The 19,195-nt window shown below is 43.6% G+C and overlaps 1 protein-coding gene across 1 annotated transcript; it reads right to left on the reverse strand.

The window, feature by feature from the left end:
• Positions 1-1,446: 1,446 nt before the first annotated feature.
• Positions 1,447-17,754, reverse strand: PARD6B (par-6 family cell polarity regulator beta). The gene is made up of 3 exons (XM_025853395.2): positions 17,323-17,754; positions 12,778-13,000; positions 1,447-4,571 (listed from the first exon to the last, which is right to left on the reverse strand). Exons 1-3 carry the CDS (start codon positions 17,386-17,388, stop codon positions 3,748-3,750), a joined length of 1,113 nt encoding a protein of 370 aa, XP_025709180.1. The 5' UTR covers positions 17,389-17,754; the 3' UTR covers positions 1,447-3,747.
• Between the last annotated feature and the right edge of the window lie 1,441 nt (positions 17,755-19,195).

Here is a 19,195-nt window from a genome sequence, read left to right on the forward strand (position 1 = left end):
CATCAAAAACTAATGATGTAATATATGGTGATTAACATAACAATAAAAAAGTTAAAAAAAAAAAAAAAGAAAGCAGTTGCCCCCACTAGCGAGTGTTACAGGGCACCTGGCTAGCTCAGTCGGAAGAGCATGAGACTCAATCTGGGGGTCATGAGTTCGAGCTCCATGTCGGGTGGAGATTACTAAAAAAAAAAAAAAAAAATCAACTTAAGAAAAAATGTGCGGGGCGTCTGGGTGGCTCACTCGGTTAAGCGTCTGCCTTTGGCTCAGGTTATGATCCCAGGGTCATCCCTGATCAGTGGGGAGCCTGCTTCTCCCTCTGCCCTCTGCCCCCACCCCGTGTTCTCTCCTACTTGCTCTGCTCTCCCAAATAAAAAAAAAAATCTTCTTTAAAAAATGTTTTGGGGAGACTGAGTGGCTCAGTTAAGGGTCCAACTCTTGATTTTGGCTCAGGTCATGATCTCGGGGTCGTGGGATCGAGCCCCGCATCAGGCTGTGTGCTCAGCATCGAGTCTGCTTCTTCCTCTCCCTCTGCTCCCCCCTCCCCCGCTTGCTCTCTCGAGCTAATAAAAACAAACTTAAAAAAAACTTTTTTGAAGTGTTTTTACATCAGCAGTGTTGAAATAAACCAACATGCTGTGCCCTGACACGGTACAAGGAAGATGTAACATCATATATGTGGTATTCTTGCCCAAACGCGTTAACTTGAATCTGAACAGATAAACCCCATTGAGGGGTGAATGGAATGTTTTAGTTCCATACCATTGTTTCATGGATCCTGAAACCCAGAGATAAGTATCAGGTACTGAATGCAACATAATCTGTACCAATCAGTGATGTGAAGAGTTCTATGTGGATGACGTTGAATTTTTACTCTGAGGATTTTCAATGTTTTTAAATTTGAGGAAGGCATCAGGATTATCCTCCACCCTGGTTGACAGAGTTAGTGCAGAGATCAGCTAAGCCAATGACAGTGATGAATTTGGGATTAGAAATAGCTCAGTAGGAGCGTCTGATCTATCTCAGGGCTTTTCCTTCGTCCAGTATAAACTGAACCCAATCTGTACGGGTAATGCCACACAGGGTGGTAATAAAGAGGACTAAGTGAATTTGAATCTCAGAAGATAAATGGTGCCATTACAAACTACTGTCGTGTTGCAAATCATTTTACTGCAAATGAACTCTGCATGAGTATCACATAACCTCTCACACAATCAGAATGACTACATTTAAATGCTATCTTCCTGTACATAATCATATGCTCATACAGAGTTGCAGTCAATGCATACAGAATTTGGTGTTTATCTTTTAAAAATTAAAAAGTTAAGGAAGCCAGGATATTGTTATAACTTAGCAATTTTCTTCCTACTCATTTTGTATCATGGGTGATTGGTAAATATTTGTCGGGTGACTTTTCATATACTTGCAAACAAGAAAGTAGCCTTTATACAAGTCTATCTTTATTTGTAAAAAATAATATACAACTAAAGCTAATTTGATTTTTAGAATCGAAGTTCATTTAGTGATAATGTACATTTTATAATAAAATTGTAGTAAAATACTGACATTTGATAGTTTAAACAAAGTATCATTCATGTAAAAATCATGTTGTCACATGTAAAATTTAATTAGAAAATTCATAGTTCACAAACGTACATGTATTTTGTTGATAGCTCATGAGAACATTATCGTAAATTTACTCAAGATACAGAACAAAATTCACAGTTAGGCTTGACATTTAGTACTATAAAATTTTATGCTGAATCCACTGATATTTCTTTTAATAAGGTACACTTGGAATAACTGAGTCAGACTACCAATGAACTGACATTTTATTGTATAACCAAGATCTATTGGTTTTACAATACGTCTAGTAATCAATTATTTCACCAATAATTTAAATGAGAAATCTAGTTTTAACACCACTGACATATACCCTTAGCAGGATAATTAAAATAAAAAGCACTAGCAGCTTTGATGCCCATTTTTATGAGTACATACAAGACAATCTGTACTTTATAGTTAAAATTTGTACAAAAAGTCAAGCCCTGAAGTATTTTTCCCCCAAGAGAAAATTTCGGATGTTAAAACTTTGTTAAAAAAGAGAGAGAGAGAGAGAGAGAGAGGTAGTGCGTGAAAGGATTTTTACTTAAAATGTTGAACCCCTGCACCACTTATAATATAAATGATATTTAACCTACATGTTAACATTTTGCCATCCTAGAGTCAAATCTCTACCTCACCGAAGGTTAAAGCTGGAATGCCATTTAACAAATAGTGGTATAGAAGTGGAAGAACTTGGGTGAATTCAACAAAAAAGTACATTGCATTACATAATGTTGTGCAGTTAATAGTTCAGTGAAAATCTGTTTAGTGGTAAAGTGAGCAAAATACGTTAAGTATTCTGAGTCAAGTGACCTTCCTTCAGTCCAAGACTTCTTCATATATCTTTACCATAGAGCGAAAATATCCTTCAAAACGGAGTCACTTAATTCTTCATTGTTTCTATAGCACGCAAGTGTTACAAAGGTACCCATTCTAGCCCTACCATAAAATTAATAAATAACTCTGAGAGAAATAGCCATAAGCCACAAGGAACTTATGTGCTTCACGCGATCCTGGGTTTCTATATACAGGCCTACTACAGTGCCCGTGCACGTTGTACAGGGAAATCAGGCGAGGAATGGAAGTCAGCAGCCTTACCCTTCACTTGTTCTAAGTGGATGCATTGGAAAGTAATAAATAGCCTCATAAAATTTATAGCAATAAACTCTACCTGTCCAAGGTGAATACTCTATATTTTTTCATAAAGTGTAGGCAGTGTTCCTAGAAATCCCATTAAGGAAAAACCAAATTACCTCATGTAAAAAAGTGCACAAGTTTGTCCTGTGTGTAAAAATCTCTTAATTTGGGTGCATTTTTTAATCCAAAATGACTCCTACTACTCAAATATAATAGCAGAATATAAAAGCACACCAACAAAACGCAAACCAACAACAAAAGGAATGATTTCCAATGAGATGGGAGTGCGGGTGAGAGATTAAGGGAGTCTCACGTATTACGAGCTGATGGAACTGCCTTTTGCAACATTAAGTTACATGCGTATGGAATGAGTCTGTAAATGTGAAAGCTATAGGATGAACAAGCTTTGAACTTGAACAACTGTTACAGTTTCTTAATTCAGGAAGCAACTCCCCAAAACAGGCAATTGATTTCTTAGCTATTAGAGGGGGAAAAAAGCATCTGAAAAAATTACCTGTAACAATTAGCAACAGAGGAACATTAAAAAATCAAAATAAAATATAGGGAACATAGGAGCTGAGGTCCCCAAGGTTACCAAAGGACAGATCAGACTTCTTCACATTAGAATTTAAAAAAATATAGTTAAAGGAAAAGCTAACTGGGCTCTGCACAGCAGGTTAAATATGCAACCACTTCGAACAGAAATGATCTGGTCCTCTCATAGCTCTGAGAATGTGCGCTAACATCCAGTTCTCTAGAGACAAAATAGCAAGCGCCATAATTTCATTAGCAAAGGCCCCTTTTAGACTTAAACTCACCTCTGACAAACCGAAGTTTATATTAACAATTATCAAACTACTATTTTAATAACATTTTAAGCTTGCAATATTATTTTTCTCATGCCTACTCCAGGTCACTGGTTCAGAGGTATATATGCTTTAATAAACTAGTCAAATTTACAAGTCCCAATGGCATCCTCACTCCAAAGACATTCAGACAAAGGTTTCATAGTGTTATGATCGTTCCATCTTCTTCTAAGAGTTTTTGATCCGGAGCATGTGTTTCTGTATTTGTGCCACTTGCTACAGGTGCTAAGCTCACTTCATTAGAAGGAATAAAACCGTTCTGTCCAGACTCAAAACTGAGTTCTATTTGTGTTAATGATTCAAGGCTCTCGGTATTAGGAACAGCTTTAGGAATCTGCTGCGGCACTCCGTTATCTTCAATAATAATGTCATCTTCATCACTGTCTTCGTCCTCTGGCTCAAAGCTCGGTTCTACCTGCTGGGGATAGCCCAGGAGGCTGTTATCTGTGGACTGGCCAGAGCTGCCAGAAGTCCGACTGTTCCGAACAACATTATTCCTCTGGTTTGCTGGTCTCACTGTTATAATGAGGTTGCGGCTGTTGGCGATCATCATGTCTGTTACTTGATCAAGACTCTTCCCTGAAACTTCTATGCCATTAACTTCTAAAACTTCATCATTAACAGCTAATAGTCCTGTGCTTTGAGCCAGGCCTCCTGGGACAAGTCTGGATATAAAGATCCCTGGGACCTTCTCTAAGCCATGTGGTGTGACCCTGACACTGGAGCCATCCCGGATGTAGAACCCTAAGGGTTTCTCAGTGCCGTATTTGTAAAGACGAACCCTACGATGTGTTTCTGGGAGAATATCCACGTCTATAATAGAAGACACAGGTCTGAAGTCTTGGGGCATACTAATGACTATATGTGGCTTTTTTCTATGGTTGTCAGGACGCAATACATTGGTTAAAACATTCTTCTTCTTTATTAGTGTGTCTGTACCAAAGGCACTGTAGTCTGCTTCTTCTGTTTAAAAACAAAATAATTATAGAAATTATGTAAAAACACCCATTTTATCTACAGTTGAATCTATACAGAAGAGGTAACTCACATGTATTTGGTACATAAACAATTTAAATATTAGCTTATTCTAATCAGATCAAAATGTAGCGCAGTAATAAGAGCTGCTGTACCAGAAGGAAACCACTAGGTGGCCCTCTCGAGCACACATCGTAAAATCCCAAATGTCGAATCTGGTGAAGCTCAAGGACTACTTAACAACAGTTAAGAGGGGAAAATGAAATTCTGATAAGCTTACACACACATTTTTAAACATCATTTCAAATGAGTTACTTAAAACGTATCTTTCCTTCATTTGTTAAGAAACTCCAGGTTGCCTATTTCTTAACTCAACTCAATGATATAAAATGGGACACTTTTGATTCCCAAGGTAAATCAAGGGAACGAACCTGTACTACAGGCTGGTGAGGCAGATAATGCAATTAAATGAAACAGACAGCATGCATGAAATGATAATGTAAATTAGATGAATGTGTATCTACAACTTAGGAATTCTGGTCTTCTGCGAATGAACATTCTCCCTCAGTTTTCCGGGGGAGTTCTTAATCTTCCATTTCCCCACTTTTGAAAAGACGCTGACATCTAAGATTTCACTTCTTCCTTCACTGTGTGAAAAACAAAGAAGTGCAGAGGGCCCTTTCTCGGCGGTGGTACCGCAGACAACACGGTAGTGGGAGGACTGGCCAACTGGCATGCTCAGGCCTCACGTAATGGCACCGCGGGCCATGCTCCGGGCAGTCTTCCTTCCACTATAGGAATCTGTGTGGCCAAATCCCATTGGCCACGGAGCCCTGTTTTTTAAGTAAAAATTTTCTCGTTTTTAAATGCTGACTCCTAATTAAATAACAACAAAAACCAGTTTGGGTCAAACAACAAGCGAGGGTTGCATACATGCTTCCAGCCAGCAATCTATAATCTCTGATGTAAACTAAGGGAAAACAGGGCACCTAAAACCAGATCCACCTTCTGAAATCATACTGCTGAAGGAAAATACCTACAAACAGAACACCTCATTAGAGAATGAGGTAAAAAAAAAAAAAATGAAATTAACATCAGGTGCAAAACTTGAAATCATGTTTCAAAAATAACAAAAGAGGAGAAACTAAAAAGTCAGAATCTTCAAGGATAAAAAATGTATTTCCTAAGAACAAAGGAGACAAAACCCCCTCCTCCCTCAAAGAACTGGTTCAAAATCCTAGTCTCTGCTACTGCTCCAGAATAAGTAGTACGATGACCATACTGTGATTGTACAGGGTTCAGTTTATATTCTTTTCCTTGACTCTCACACTCTATTAATAGATATTATCATCTTTACTCTATAAAAACCAGGAAATTAAGGGTACAAAATAATGATTAAGAGTACAAAATACAGAGAAAAGACTGGACCTTAATTTTCTTACTAGGCCAATACCTTACACATTCACAGAATGAGTATTAAGTGTCAGGTGTGTGTCTGAGTACGGAGAACTTTTTCTTCTCGTGCTGCTTCAACATTCTTCAAAAGCTAGTTGCAGAGAAATGTACAAGACTAGGGGTACCTTAATTTTTGGCATTTTTCCCCCTCTGGGTATATTCTTTCTTCATTTATAAAGTATGTATATATACCCAGTTCTTACAGAGACAAATTTATTTATAATTTGGCTTTGGAAATTAACTCACTGATACAAGAATCTTTTTTGGCAACATTTGACCAAAAGCCTATCAACGATAGTCTTCTACTGAATGTGTTTTCTCAGAAGTATGTATTTTCCTTTTGAATCAATCAATTAAGAAAACCCACATAAGATTTATAAGGAAAATTCCAGACCATACACACTTGAGAACAAAATTAAGTTGCCTACATGGGAAACCTGACCAAAACAACAACAACAACAACAACAAACCCAAATCTGCATAATTTGGCATCGCATCCAGACTGTTTGAATGCTCTCTGCTAAATTCTCAAAAGCCATATGCCCCAGCACAAAGGCACCTTTGTTCTCCCATCTAGCTAATCAGTTTCCAGCCACTGGGAAAAGAAATATTTTGGCAGAAAGCCAGGGTGCAGAGTGTTAAAGTGTAAAGGTGACTGTCCACAGGGAACTGGGAGTTCACTTTCTACCTGAGTCTGTGTGTCGAAGTCCTAAATTCAGAATAAGGTGAAAAGTTTCCAAACCTGGTTCACAGCAACGTCCCCAGCTGTAAAAACCCAGGCTTATGCAACAGTACATGATACAGGCTTAGACAGCAATCCCTCCCTTATCCCAAGCCTGTCCCTCAGCCACAATCTCGGCTGACTGCAATCAACAAGGATCCACTCGGAATGCCTCTGAGGAGCCAAACTGCTTGTCTCAATTCCTTACAAGCAGAAAGCTCCTGTGTTTTACTTACAGAGGAGCCTCGCAGCCACTCCCTCTGGACCTTACTCTTTCAACAGTTAATTCCGAAAAGCCTGGTTATCTCATTCCTTAACTCACAGACACACGGAGTCGCAAGTCACAGATTCAGAGCAGGGGATAAGGGTCCACTAGTGAGTGGCAGGCACAGACACATGAAGTAAAAGCCTACAGTGTTAAAGCAAATCTGGGGGGGGGGAAAGACACCAAAAACCCAACCCTCACAGAAACCCCATCGTCATCCCTGTACAGTAACAAAACAGTAACAGTTCACGGTAGGGTCATCAAGAAAGTTCAAGATTATGACCCATTTGAAGTTCAGCGAGAAGACAGGGAAGAATGAAATAATTTTTGAAATTATTCTATACAGGGTTGACAACCTTCTCCCCGAAGAGCTGTATGGTAAGTACTCTGGGTACAGCAGGTCATCCAGCCGATAGGTGATACAGAAAGGAACGAGCAGGGCTGTGTTCCAAGAAAACTTTATTTACAAAAACAGCCAGCAAGCCTTGTTTGCAAACCCGTTCTAATCCAAAATAGTTAAATGAACTAAATCTGGCAACTTCAAAGAGGATTAAACATCACCTAAAGCAATATTCAAAGTATGCAAATCCCTTTACTTCCTAATATAAGAAAAACCAACCACCAAACATTTCAGAAGCACTGCAACTGGGCCAGGCCTTGTGTCCTGTGCTGCGGATGCAGTGAAGAGAGATAAGCAGGGTGCTTGCTTTCATGGTGCTTACAGTCTACAAGAGGAGATGGCAATTAACACTTGCAATCAAATTATTACAAAGGGGCCAAGGAAGCGTGGTGTAGATACACTGCACTGTGGGAGCCTAGCCGCTTGCAGGGTAAGGCAAGGCTTTTCCAGGGGAAGTGAGGTTTGTGCTGACTGGAAAAGAAGCCAGTAGCTAATCAGGTAGAAGGGAGGGAAGAATGTTCCCGGCACAGGGTCCAACAAATACAGAGGAGGGCAGGTTGGGGTAGACGAAGAAATCCACTAGGGAGAGAGGGAGGGGAGAGGAGAGGAGGAGCCAAGAGCCTAGTTAGAGGCAGCCAGGGGCCATGCAGACAAACAGGGCCTGGGGGGGTGGGGGTGCTAGGGATTATGGACTTTAGCCTAAGGGCAATGTGGAAGAAAACTAAAGATTTGGGTTTTTCTATTAAGCTCACCCTGACTGTAAGCTGGAGAGTGACCCTGAGGGAGATGACTGGGGGTTACTGAGGTCATTCTGGATGGTGCCTGGCCTGGAGAAAAGGCAGTGCTGATGGGGAAACAAATCCAAAAAATAATTAGAACTGTTCCAAGAGGCTGGTGATTGACTGAACAACAGGTATGTGTCACAGGTGACACCCAGGTTTCTGTCGTGAGCGACTGGGTATCATATGCTCTTCTTCAAAATTCAACTGACAATTACGATGCATCTCTTAGAGCAGTTTTTTTTTTTTTTAATTTTATTTATTTGACAGAGAGAGACACAGCGAGAGAGGGAACACAAGCAGTGGGAGAGGGAGAAGCAGGCTTCCTGTGGAGCAGGGAGCCGGATGCGGGGCTCGATCCAAGAACCCTGGGATCATGACCTGAGCCGAAGGCAGATGCTTAACAACTAAGCCACCCAGGCGCCCCTCTTAGAGCATTTCTAAATCAAACCCGGCTTCATTAAAAAGTAATCTTCAAGTACACCTACAAACTAATGTCCACTGCCCAGTTCCAAGGACTGAGGTGCCTGCAGAGTGTCTGGGCCACAGGCCGTGTCTCAAGTACAACAACGTGTAAAGCAAGCAAGGCCCTTCCAGGGTTTCCAACAAACTCTTTCTAATAAATCCAAGATGGGAATGCATTTGTCTGATGTCATACAGAAACAGATGGTAGGTAACACAACAAGAAGTTGTGGTGCGGGTATTCTGATCAGATCTGGTGAGGAGTCCATGCACCTCCACGGATCCCAGACTTGGCTGCCCTTCACGACTGGCTGGGAAGCCTCTAAACTCCAAGAGGGGATGGGGGTTGGCAAAAGATCTGGGAATCCTCTTTGTGAACCTAACTTTTCAGATAGCAGGGATTTTGTTTTCTTTGGTTTCTGCTTCTGTGATAATAGCCCTTGAGTATGGGGTTTTTCTTCTAACAATAAATTACTGTAAGACATAAAACCTTTCAAGATATGCAATGATACAATCTTTGAGTTCACACTATATAATGTATGCATTCAACTGTGAACTTTCACTTCAAAGAAACTTCTATTAGACGTATCAGATTTTTAAAAGACCACAAGATTTTAAAATTTAAAATGATTTTAAAGTTTTGTTTTTTAAAATCACTTGGTACCATGTAAGATTAATTGCTGCCCTACTGATTCCTAAACTGGAATCAACAAGCCAAGAAAACAAAGTGTACTGTAATTAAACAGTAAAATGTTACTATAATGTCATGCTTTATATTACTTTCCTGAATTTAATGTCCACTAAAGTTTACCTAAAATCAGCTTTCTGCTCAAGCATCAGTTGAGCTTGAAAAGTATCACTGTGAATCACAGGGCACCCCGGAAGTCTGTTAAGAGAGACAATAAACAAGATAACTCACACTTACATAAGGTAATTCCAGGGCTGATAAAGGTGGGCGGGTCAAAGGGCTTTGGCTAGGGTGGGCCAAAGAGACCCCTTCTGAGGAAGTTATTTCTGTGTGATAAGATCTGAAGGATGAGGAGGGAGCTGGGGGGAGGATCGCGAAGAAAGACAGCAACATTCTCCGAGTCTGAGGACAGAAAGCGAGCCAGCGCGGTAGACTATGACTGGGGAGTGGGGGAACAGAGAAGGGTGAGGTTGTGAAGTCCAAAGCAGGGAGGATTTTATTCTGGATGGGGGAGGGGGAGGGCATTAGACAGCAGTGACCTGACCAGCTTACTTTTACGCTTTCCTTAAGTCATATTTGTATTACATTTATATTTTTATTTTTTTATAAAAGATTTTACTTATTTATTTGTTAGAGAGAGAGAGCGTGGGCGAGAGAGAGTGAGCAGCGGTACAAGCAGGGGGAGCTGCAGGCAGAGGGAAAAGCAGGCTCCCTGATGAGCAGGGAGCCCGATGCGGGACTCGATCCCAGGACCCTGGGATCATGACCTGAGCCGAAGGCAGATGCTTAATCGACTGAGCCACCCAGGCGTCCCTATTTTTATTTTTTTAAAAGATTTTAGGGCACCTAGATGGCTCGGTTAAGCATCTGCCTTCCGCTCAGGTCACGATCCTAGTTACTTGAGACTGAGCCCCAGGTTAGGCTCCCTGCGAGCAGGGAGTCGGCTGCCCCCTCTCCCTGCCTCGTGCTCTCTCTCGTAAATAAAATCTTAAAGAAAAGCAGGGGAAGGAGCAGAGGGAGAGGGAGAAGCAGACTCCCTGCTGAGCAGGGAGCCCAACGTGGGGCTCGATCCCAGGACCCCAAGATCATGACCCAAGCCAAGGCAGATGCTCGACTGACTGAGCCACCCAGGCGCCTATACGTTTATATATATTTTTAAAGATTTTATTCACTTATTTGAGAGAAAGACACACACACACACACACACACACACACACACGCACGCACGCACGTGGGGGGGGGGAAGGGCAGAGGGAGAGGGAGAAGCAGGTTCCCTGCTGAGCAGGGAGCCCTTTGTGGGCTTGATCCCAGGGCCCCGAGATCATGACCTGAGCTGAAGGCAGACGTTTAACTGACAGCCACCCAGGTGCCCCTACATTTGTATTTGTAAAAACAGAAATGTTCTGTTGAATGTACTGCCTATTTCTAAATAAAACTTTTTTTTTTAAGATAGGGGGAGGGGCAGGGGCAGGGGAGAGAGAATCCTAAGCAGGCTCACCACGCCCTGTGCGGAGCTGACCCAGGGCTAGGGCCTGATCTCACAACCGTGAGGTCATGACCTGAACAAAAACCAAGAATTGGACACTTAACTGAACCACCCAGGTACCCCTTTCTAAATCAAATTCTAAGGGCTGTTTACTATATTGGACATTTATTTTCTAGGACATAGAAAACTTCTGTTCACATATAAACATATTCAAAAGCAAAGAACAGAATATAACCACCCTTAACAGATGTGAGGGTTAATCCCACAATCATGAAGTGTTATAAAGCCAGTAATAAATAAAAACATGTAGTGGTATAATCAACTTCTATCATCTAACAAAAAAGATAATCCAACAACAGCAGTTTAAAAATAGTCACTCCACACTTGAATACACATTCCAAACAGCAACAAAGTTTTTAATGAAAATTACAACTGCTAAGAAAGGCCTACTCATCAATAATTATTGATATTATATGCTTAAAGTGACAAGTTCCACATGAATGCTTTGTCTTCTCTCCTCTACCAATGTTCTTTTGTCTCCAAAAGTCTGTACACAGCTTCCCAAGGGTCCATCCCTGGTCTTCATCCCTACGCGGCCTTAGGTCTCCTCCAGAGAATTTCTCAACTATTCACTATTCCACAGACTTTCAATCTTCTCTGACTGGGCCTCTAGATTTTGATCCAAAGTTCCTGTCTACCATTTCTAGTTTCCTAGGTGGCATGGTTAAAACTCACCAGCCAAATATCCTAAAACCAAACCCATTTCCTTTCCATGCTAATGTCCCTCTTCCAAATTCTGCTTGTTTATGGCACTGTCCCAGCCATCAGACTCGAACCCAGAAAGTTGTTCTCTGTTGGGAGTCCCTCTTCAACTCCCCACCACCCAGAGGGGAGCGCAGCGAGTCTCCAACATCAGATATGCCCTCTTTATCTAACACTGCCACTTTCGTCACCTGCCTCCTCCACTGGGGCAGCTTCCCCTCACCGCCGGGTCCTGGCCCTCTCCTCTAAGACCACTGCTCACTCCAACTCATCCCCAACAGTCAAATTAATCTCCCCAGATTAACACTCTCATTGTACCACGCCACTGTGACATATCTATGAAATCCACCTCAGGGGTCTCTGGGAAAATCAATTTGTGTGTTTCTAAGTATTCTATGAATAATCAAGTGATATGGACATGTTACCCTTGGAGGTTTATTTTTGTTGGTGGACTTTAGTTCCTCCAAACCCAGAAAAGCAAAGCTATATAATCAGTGGAATTTCAAAGCTCTGGGAGTGGTCTAAGGTTTATCAACCGATTGGAAATAAAGTTTCACCTTCAAGGGTAATCCCTACCCACTCTCAAAATTGCTTTCTGGGTTGGTTTATAAATGTAGTTAAGGCTTTCATTATCCCACCAATACTGAGCTTGCTGCCCTCATGCTGGCTTTCTAAACCTCTTCATTTACCAAAGACAAAGAAATAAATGGCACACATTAGGCCCATGTGCAGACAGGCAACATGGAGGAGGCCATAAAGTTTAAAAAAAAAAAAAAAGTTTTAAAATTCAAAACACATTTGAAAATGCTTGCCATATAGGATGGTTATTTCAAATGTTCTTTTGCAAGACTAGTATCAGTGTTTAAATTCCTCCACAATAATGACCTGCCATCTAATCTTCCAGATAATTAACTATTTTTATTTCTGTGAAACATTCTAAATAAGTTAACTCTCCTTCAGGTAGTTATTAAGTAGTAAATATGGCACTTGAAAGTCAGTTGCCACAAAAAAACGAGAATCTTAAGTCTCTGATTCCAAAGTCACAGTCTTTCTGTCCTACATTTCTGATGGACAAAACTCTATTCAGCAAAGTGAGGATTCAATGCATAATCTTAGCAATGAGGAAAATAAACTACTTTTATTTCTAAAACAATTTTTCCACATAGTGGTACTTACCCTTTTTTTGTATAAAAATCCTAAGCAGTGGATTGGCCGTTGAAACAGCTTTGTGGTAATTATCATCATTATTTATAGGGAGTAAGTCTCCATGGATGTCTGCATAGCCTACTAAAACGTCAACATTGGGTATCTTATGAACATGTTGCAGTAATCCATAGAACTCCTCAAATTTTCCAGGTTTTGATCTTTCCAGGGAAAACCGACGAAATTCAGCTCCAAACTACAAATACAATGAACATATTAATTAAAAACAAAACAAAAGTAACAGGACCCAATCTGAAAATGCACTCCACAGGAAAATTAACAGGCGTAGTCCTTCCCTTAATAAAAAAGACAGTTGCAGTGACACAAGTCTATTGTCGGAAATCTCATTATCGGAGATAAAACAGCGTAAGAGAGACACAGGAATGTGCCTTCTCACTGCTACATCTCGGAAGGGCATTCCCTTCAAGGGATGCAGGCTCCACTCAATCCCTGGGGTTCCCAGGCCTCACTGGGGACTGCCCTGCAGTGACTCAGCTCAAACCCTGTCTGGAGCCGAGATCCTGACAGCAGTCCTCTGCCACCTCAGGCCATGGGGTAAAAAAGATGTGCCCAAGTCTTTATTGTGGCCATTAGCAAAAAGCACCTGAGTTTCTTCCCCCATAAAAGGAATTATGATTTCACAGAAGTGGCAAGAATTAATAGCAACATATAAAAAAGGGACTCTGAGCTTCTTTGCATTAAGGCACACTACAAATGGGAGGTAGATCATCTAAGAAATAGGTCTAGAGATAAGGAGCATCTTCCCTATGAATGCTGGAAAAAACCTTTGTTAATACCTAAAATACACATCCTACAACCATCCAATTAATGCAAGAAGTGTTTGTGTGCTTGGCACAGTGCCTGAGCCCTACAGACGGAAAGGCTCAGGCCCACAGCAGGAGCTCACCCATGAGTAGGTGAAGAGGACAAAGACATCAGAGAGGCATTAAGGGGCCACAGAAACACCTCTATCATGCCCCGTTCTGATTCCTCCTCTAGAATCACACCTCTGCTCTCCAAATGTCAGATTATTAAAGTGGCACTCAGGACTGGCTTCATCTGGTCCCTGATAAACAGGATCTATGACTTACTATGGGCCCAGCGTGGCATTTCCTCCAGGTGGAAACCTAGGTAAGGTTAATCAACCTTCCTCAGAAAGTGTCCCAGCCACATTTAGGAAATGCTACAAAACTATAATCACATTCTTAGGAATCACTGTGAGACCAGATATTAAAGACTCAGTTCAGTCCTCCAGTTGATTTTTTTTTTTAATTTTAAACAAATGCTTGCCAAATGTGCTCAACCACTGAACTCATTTTTCCTCTAAATATCTACTATTAACAAGAAATACTAATGTATTCTAATGTAATACTAACACAGCCTTAAGCATCAAGCAGACAAAGTCCCCACCAGAGTAATTTGAGCAGGTTACAAATGTGTCAGTTTCTCTTCCCAAGGACCTACGAATATCTGGAGTCACTGCATCTGTTACACAGCAGAAGTTCATCTGCCTTACTGATACCCACACTACTCATCAGTATTAAAATTAAAAATTCACTAAAACCACCTCAATAGGAGTTTCCCGTAACCCATTCCTGAAACATAAACAACAACAATTGTCAAGAATATAAGGTGACTCATACCTAAAACTCTCAAAAAAGTTTAGTCACACCTTCACATTTCAAAGTAAATAAAAACTCGGCAACACCCTTCACATCAGAGCTAATCTTATGATGTTATCAAAAGTCACAGCTTCTCCTCCATGTTCTTCTTTCCGGTATCACAACCTGAAGCTCCTAGTGCTTGGATTCCCGCCAGGGGTTTACCACTTCTCCAGGTATGTCAATCAGAGTACCATCTAACACTGGAACATTTTAGGGCTCCAACGTGACTGCTAAAGCTTTTGGGTGAAAATCCTTTGCTCAACATGTTTTTCTCTTCCTTAAGTGTTATGATAAAAACAATGAAAAACTGTGTGGCCTCACAGCAGATGTGCCCTTTTGCAAATGTTAGCAGAAAACAAAATCAAACAAGAGAAACTGTTATGCTTCTTGCAGAAAAACAATAGGATTAGGAGAACGTTTTACTACACGTGAAGAAAAATACTAAGAGATAAAATTAAGACCCAGTCAACAACTATTCACTACGTGAACCACTTATAACTCTTACGAAGGCCAGTCTAGTTGTCTTGGGCACCCAGGATGTGTCTGTTCTCCCAGGATCTGCTGGGACAACGGATACCCTTCTCCCAGCATCTGTTGGTACATTCAAGAAACCGCAAAGTTAATTTTACTACTGTAATGCCCATGAATAATAATTAGAAAATGTACAGCCCAAAGACTGTTCCAAGGTTATTAAAGGATACCACCCTTCATTATTAAGAACTTTCCCAGCTCTGCTCAGATAATACAGCTGACCCTGTTTTCCATGCAGAAGAAAAAGAGATCCTGAAATGTGGATCTGCGTATCACCTGCTTGTGGTTACAACCTCTTGACCATCAGTTTTGTAAAAAGCTGTGATATTTCCAAGGCAGCTGACAAAGGGAAATATTGTTTGAAACATCTGTCCAAGTACTTTTTAAATGATAAAGATGACAAGTGTTTTGTTTAATCCACTAAAAATAAATGTTGTCAACAATATCTATTTAAAACACAAGGTGTCACAGACACAAAAAACAGTACCTAATATTGTGTCTATTCACCAACATCGAGAACAGAGGAACCACACTTCATTCAGTGCAGGTTCTCAGAATGCCTTGATTCTATTTACAACTGCAGCACGGCAGCTCAAATATATAACATGTAGTATCAGCTGACAGAAGAGAAGGGGCAGAAAGCCTGAAATTCCAGTCCCAGAGTGCTCGAGGTTTCTAGTTCAGGAGATAAATTACTGTTTGATTGTATTTATCAGTGCACCTAGAATCTCTACTCACGTTTTCCTATGATGACTTAAAGACTTGCTACCAAGATTAGGACCACAAACTGAATTTTAAGATTATGCAATATCCTAAGTGTTTTTCTTTTCTTAACCTCAACCCCCACAGACGCAAACTAGATTTATGACAGAAATGCCTGAGAAAGTTCAACCACTGGGCACAGAACCACTACCGCCGCTATACTGCTCGAGGGAAAACCCTGTATATTTGGAGTCATCTTAACCCTCAGCTCAAGCACATCTCTTCCGTCTGCTCTGGCAGTTCCATGGAGGACACAGGGAAGAGCACATTCCTTAAATTGCTATAATTACATTTCTATTCTTATTAAAACAGAACGGTTTCTGTGGAACTACTCCCTACCCTGATGCGAAGTCACAAACCATTTAAATGATGCTTCCCAAAATGAATGTAGATATTCCTGAGCCGAAGACCTCAGCTACAGCAGCTTACAGAACTTTGCTTATCAAGTCTAGATAATAAAGCCATTCCACCCACAGGCTCCAGGGAGCTCTCCTTACTCTACTTCACTCAAAACCACTCCCTGATTTGGATTTGCCCTAAATAGTCTTATATTCAATGATGTTTCATCATTTTTGAAGTTGATATGCTCGTACTGTTCTCCCATTCTTGCATGTGTTTTGGTTTTCTTAACTATGTTAAGTGTTCTCAAAAACAGTTTTATTCTATAGAGTCTAGACGTTATTCTGTAAGAAGGCTTCCAGGTTTTGTCATAAAAGCAGAGCCTGGCGAGCCCTTTCTGATCCCTCCATTTTCCAGAGAAGCAAATTAGATCTAAACTCCTTTGGCTCTTCAACTCATGAACTGCTTGCTGAAAATGTTGCCGTGGTTGCCGATCACCTTCAAATTCCACTCAAAACCCCCTTCCGAAAACATTCTTTACCTAATCCCTATAGACTACCCTGCTCAGGGAGCCTTGCAATTTAGGAATTCAGCGGATACGGCCAGAATTCAGCAGACTGGCATACCGTCGGTGAAGAAGGAAAACACTTGACGTGAAAAGGGAGCACGATGGAATGAAAAGAGCATCCAGCCTCAAACTGTAAAGGGCTACTCAAACGAAGGGTGATAGTGTTAATTTTACAGATTAAACGCATACCAAAGTTAGTGCCGAAGAAATCCCCAGCAGGAAGCAAAGCTAACTTTAAAAGGGCTCTTTAGTGCACTGGCCTCTCCCTTTCACCACTCGATGCACCCTTGAACCACAGAAAGGGGTAACATTTTGTGACCACGCGTGTTCCAAATACCTTTTACTCATAGACCAGGAGCTAGAATTTCCCCCAAAGCTTTCGTACCACACTGCGCTCAGACGCCTCCCATCCCTGAACAGCAATGAAGATTCAAGGAGATTAAGTGCTCCACTGGTCTTCCCACCTGGGCCAGGAACAAACACAAGGCCCCTCCTTCGCCCCCTTCTCGGCCAGTTTACTATCCACCACCTCCTGTCTCCAAACCCCGCTGCCGAACCCCCCCGCCGCGTTGCAGACACCCGGGCAGCCCCCCGGCCTCCCCCAGGCCCGGCCCCCATCAGCCGGCCGCTCCGCCCAGCACCGGCCCCGCGCACCTTGCTCTTCACCTCCATGGTGCCCAGGCAGCCGCTGCCCGCCCCGTGCCGGTGGCTGCGGTTCATGCTGAGGCCGGGCCCCGCAGCGGCCTCCTCCGGCCGGGCCGCCCCTCGGGAGCGCAGGGAGCGAGTGCGCGGCCGGCGGGTTGGAGACGCGGCTGCGGCCCGGGCGCCTCCTCACAGGCACCTGCAGAGGGGCTCGGCCGGGGCTCGGGGTTCCGCGCAGAGCTCCGCGCGGCTGACTCCTCACGCAGCGGGACCGAGGGTCGGACTGGCTGCGCGGCGGGCGGGGACGCGACTCCCTCCCTCCGGGCCTCGGCGGCGGCCGCGACGGCGGAGGAGGAGGAGGGGGCGGAGCAGAGGCGACAGGCGCCGCAATCTCGCTCTCGGCCGCCTCCCCCGCAAGCCCGCGCGCGCGCACCCGAGCCGGGCGGGAGCCGCGGCGCGCGCGCGCGCTCACCTGCAGCCTCCGCCGAAGCCTCGGCGGCTCGCGCCCCGCCCCACCCAATAGGAAGCGCGCACCTGCGCCAGCGTCGCCAACCAATCGATACACGCTTCGCGAAGCGCGTGGGCGGATCGCCTTCTCAGAAATCCCGCCCACCGCCGTGCGATTGGCTCCGCGCTGCGAGGGAGGGGTGGGATCACCTGAAGCCTTGGGCCCCCTCCCTGGATCTAGCAGGAGAGCTGGATAGCGCATGCGCGGGCTCTGGTGTTTCCGCCTTGGAAAGGCCGGCCGGAAGCGCGAGCGCACCTGGAGAGGAGCTGGGGCGGGTGCCTTTTGCGCAAGCGCAGGCACGCGCCTGACGGCCCGTCCCGGCGAGAACGCGCCCGGCTGGGGTTGGGTCGCGCAGTCCCGCTGGTCGTAGAAGCGCGGTGGATATGTGCGGTTCCCGGCGCCCCCCACCCCACGTTCACTTTGGGGTGCTGCAGCGTGCAGCAACGCCCCTCCGCCACCCAGTTGGATCGTTTAGGCGTCCGGCTGCAACTCTGTTTGCAAAATAAAGTTTTCCCGCCTCTGCAGCAGTTACTAGGGGAGAACATCAGGGCTCTTCAGGCTCGGTTTTGTCCGTAGAGATTTTTCTGCAATCCGTCAGGTCCTGGGAGGTCGAGAGGGCGCCGCGAGTGGGGAGGGAAAGTGAGCTGAGGCCCAGGATGGCTCCCCTCAGCTCCGGCTTCCCTGAGGACTTCTAGACCGGCCCGCCCGGGCTTTCTTTTTTCTTTGCTTATTTTGTATTTATTTTTAACCTCTGGAGTCTTCCTCTCCCTCCTTTAGCCATTTCTTGGCTGATTGCTGTTTCCACCAACAGCAGCCTCTGGATAACGTTCTCCGAGTGTAGTGATAAGAGTTGTGTCCTTGATTTATCAAGACTGAGCCCTTTGCTCTAAATGCCCCAGAGTCAGGTTTCTCCTAACGGGGAAGCTGTTTAGCACTGGCCATGCCGGGGTTGGGGGGGTGGAGTGGGGAGGAGACCCTCAAGTCCCCCCACCCACCTAGAAGGACCCACTTGACCCCTCCTCTGAGCTGACCTGGGTTTGAGGGGGCTGGAGGGATGTCTGAGATGGCCGGGAGGAATTGGTTAGGGCGCTTCATTCCACCTGAATCCTCAGAGCCTTCCTTCCCCTCATCCGCCTACCTCAAATCCCTCCTGACGCCTTGTACATCCTTCCCAGCACTTGTGCGACAAGTTTCAGTTTTGTCATTTTTTTGGAGTCATCTGCCCTCCACCCTAGAACGAAAGCACTGAGGACGCAGGGACTACAACTCACTTCTGAGCGGGTAGCGTGGTACCTGACTCCTAGCAGGTACTCAGATACGGCTTTGCCCGGTGCTCGTGCTGAGGGAGTGTGGTTTCTTCATGTTAACTTTGCCCCA

This window comes from Callorhinus ursinus, unplaced genomic scaffold, assembly GCF_003265705.2.
Source record: "Callorhinus ursinus isolate GAN/ISIS: 27379988/994484 unplaced genomic scaffold, GSC_fseal_2.0 scaffold53, whole genome shotgun sequence".
Lineage (NCBI taxonomy): Eukaryota > Metazoa > Chordata > Mammalia > Carnivora > Otariidae > Callorhinus > Callorhinus ursinus.

Coding starts and splice junctions, on each gene's coding strand:
- PARD6B (XM_025853395.2), bottom strand. CDS start 17,388: ATGAACCGCAGCCACCGGCACGGGGCGGGCAGCGGCTGCCTGGGCACC. Junction 13,001..17,322: donor CCATGGAGGTGAAGAGCAAG/GTGCGCGGGGCC, acceptor TTGTATTTGTAG/TTTGGAGCTGAATTTCGTCG. Junction 4,572..12,777: donor GATTTTTATACAAAAAAAGG/GTAAGTACCACT, acceptor GTTTTTAAACAG/AAGAAGCAGACTACAGTGCC.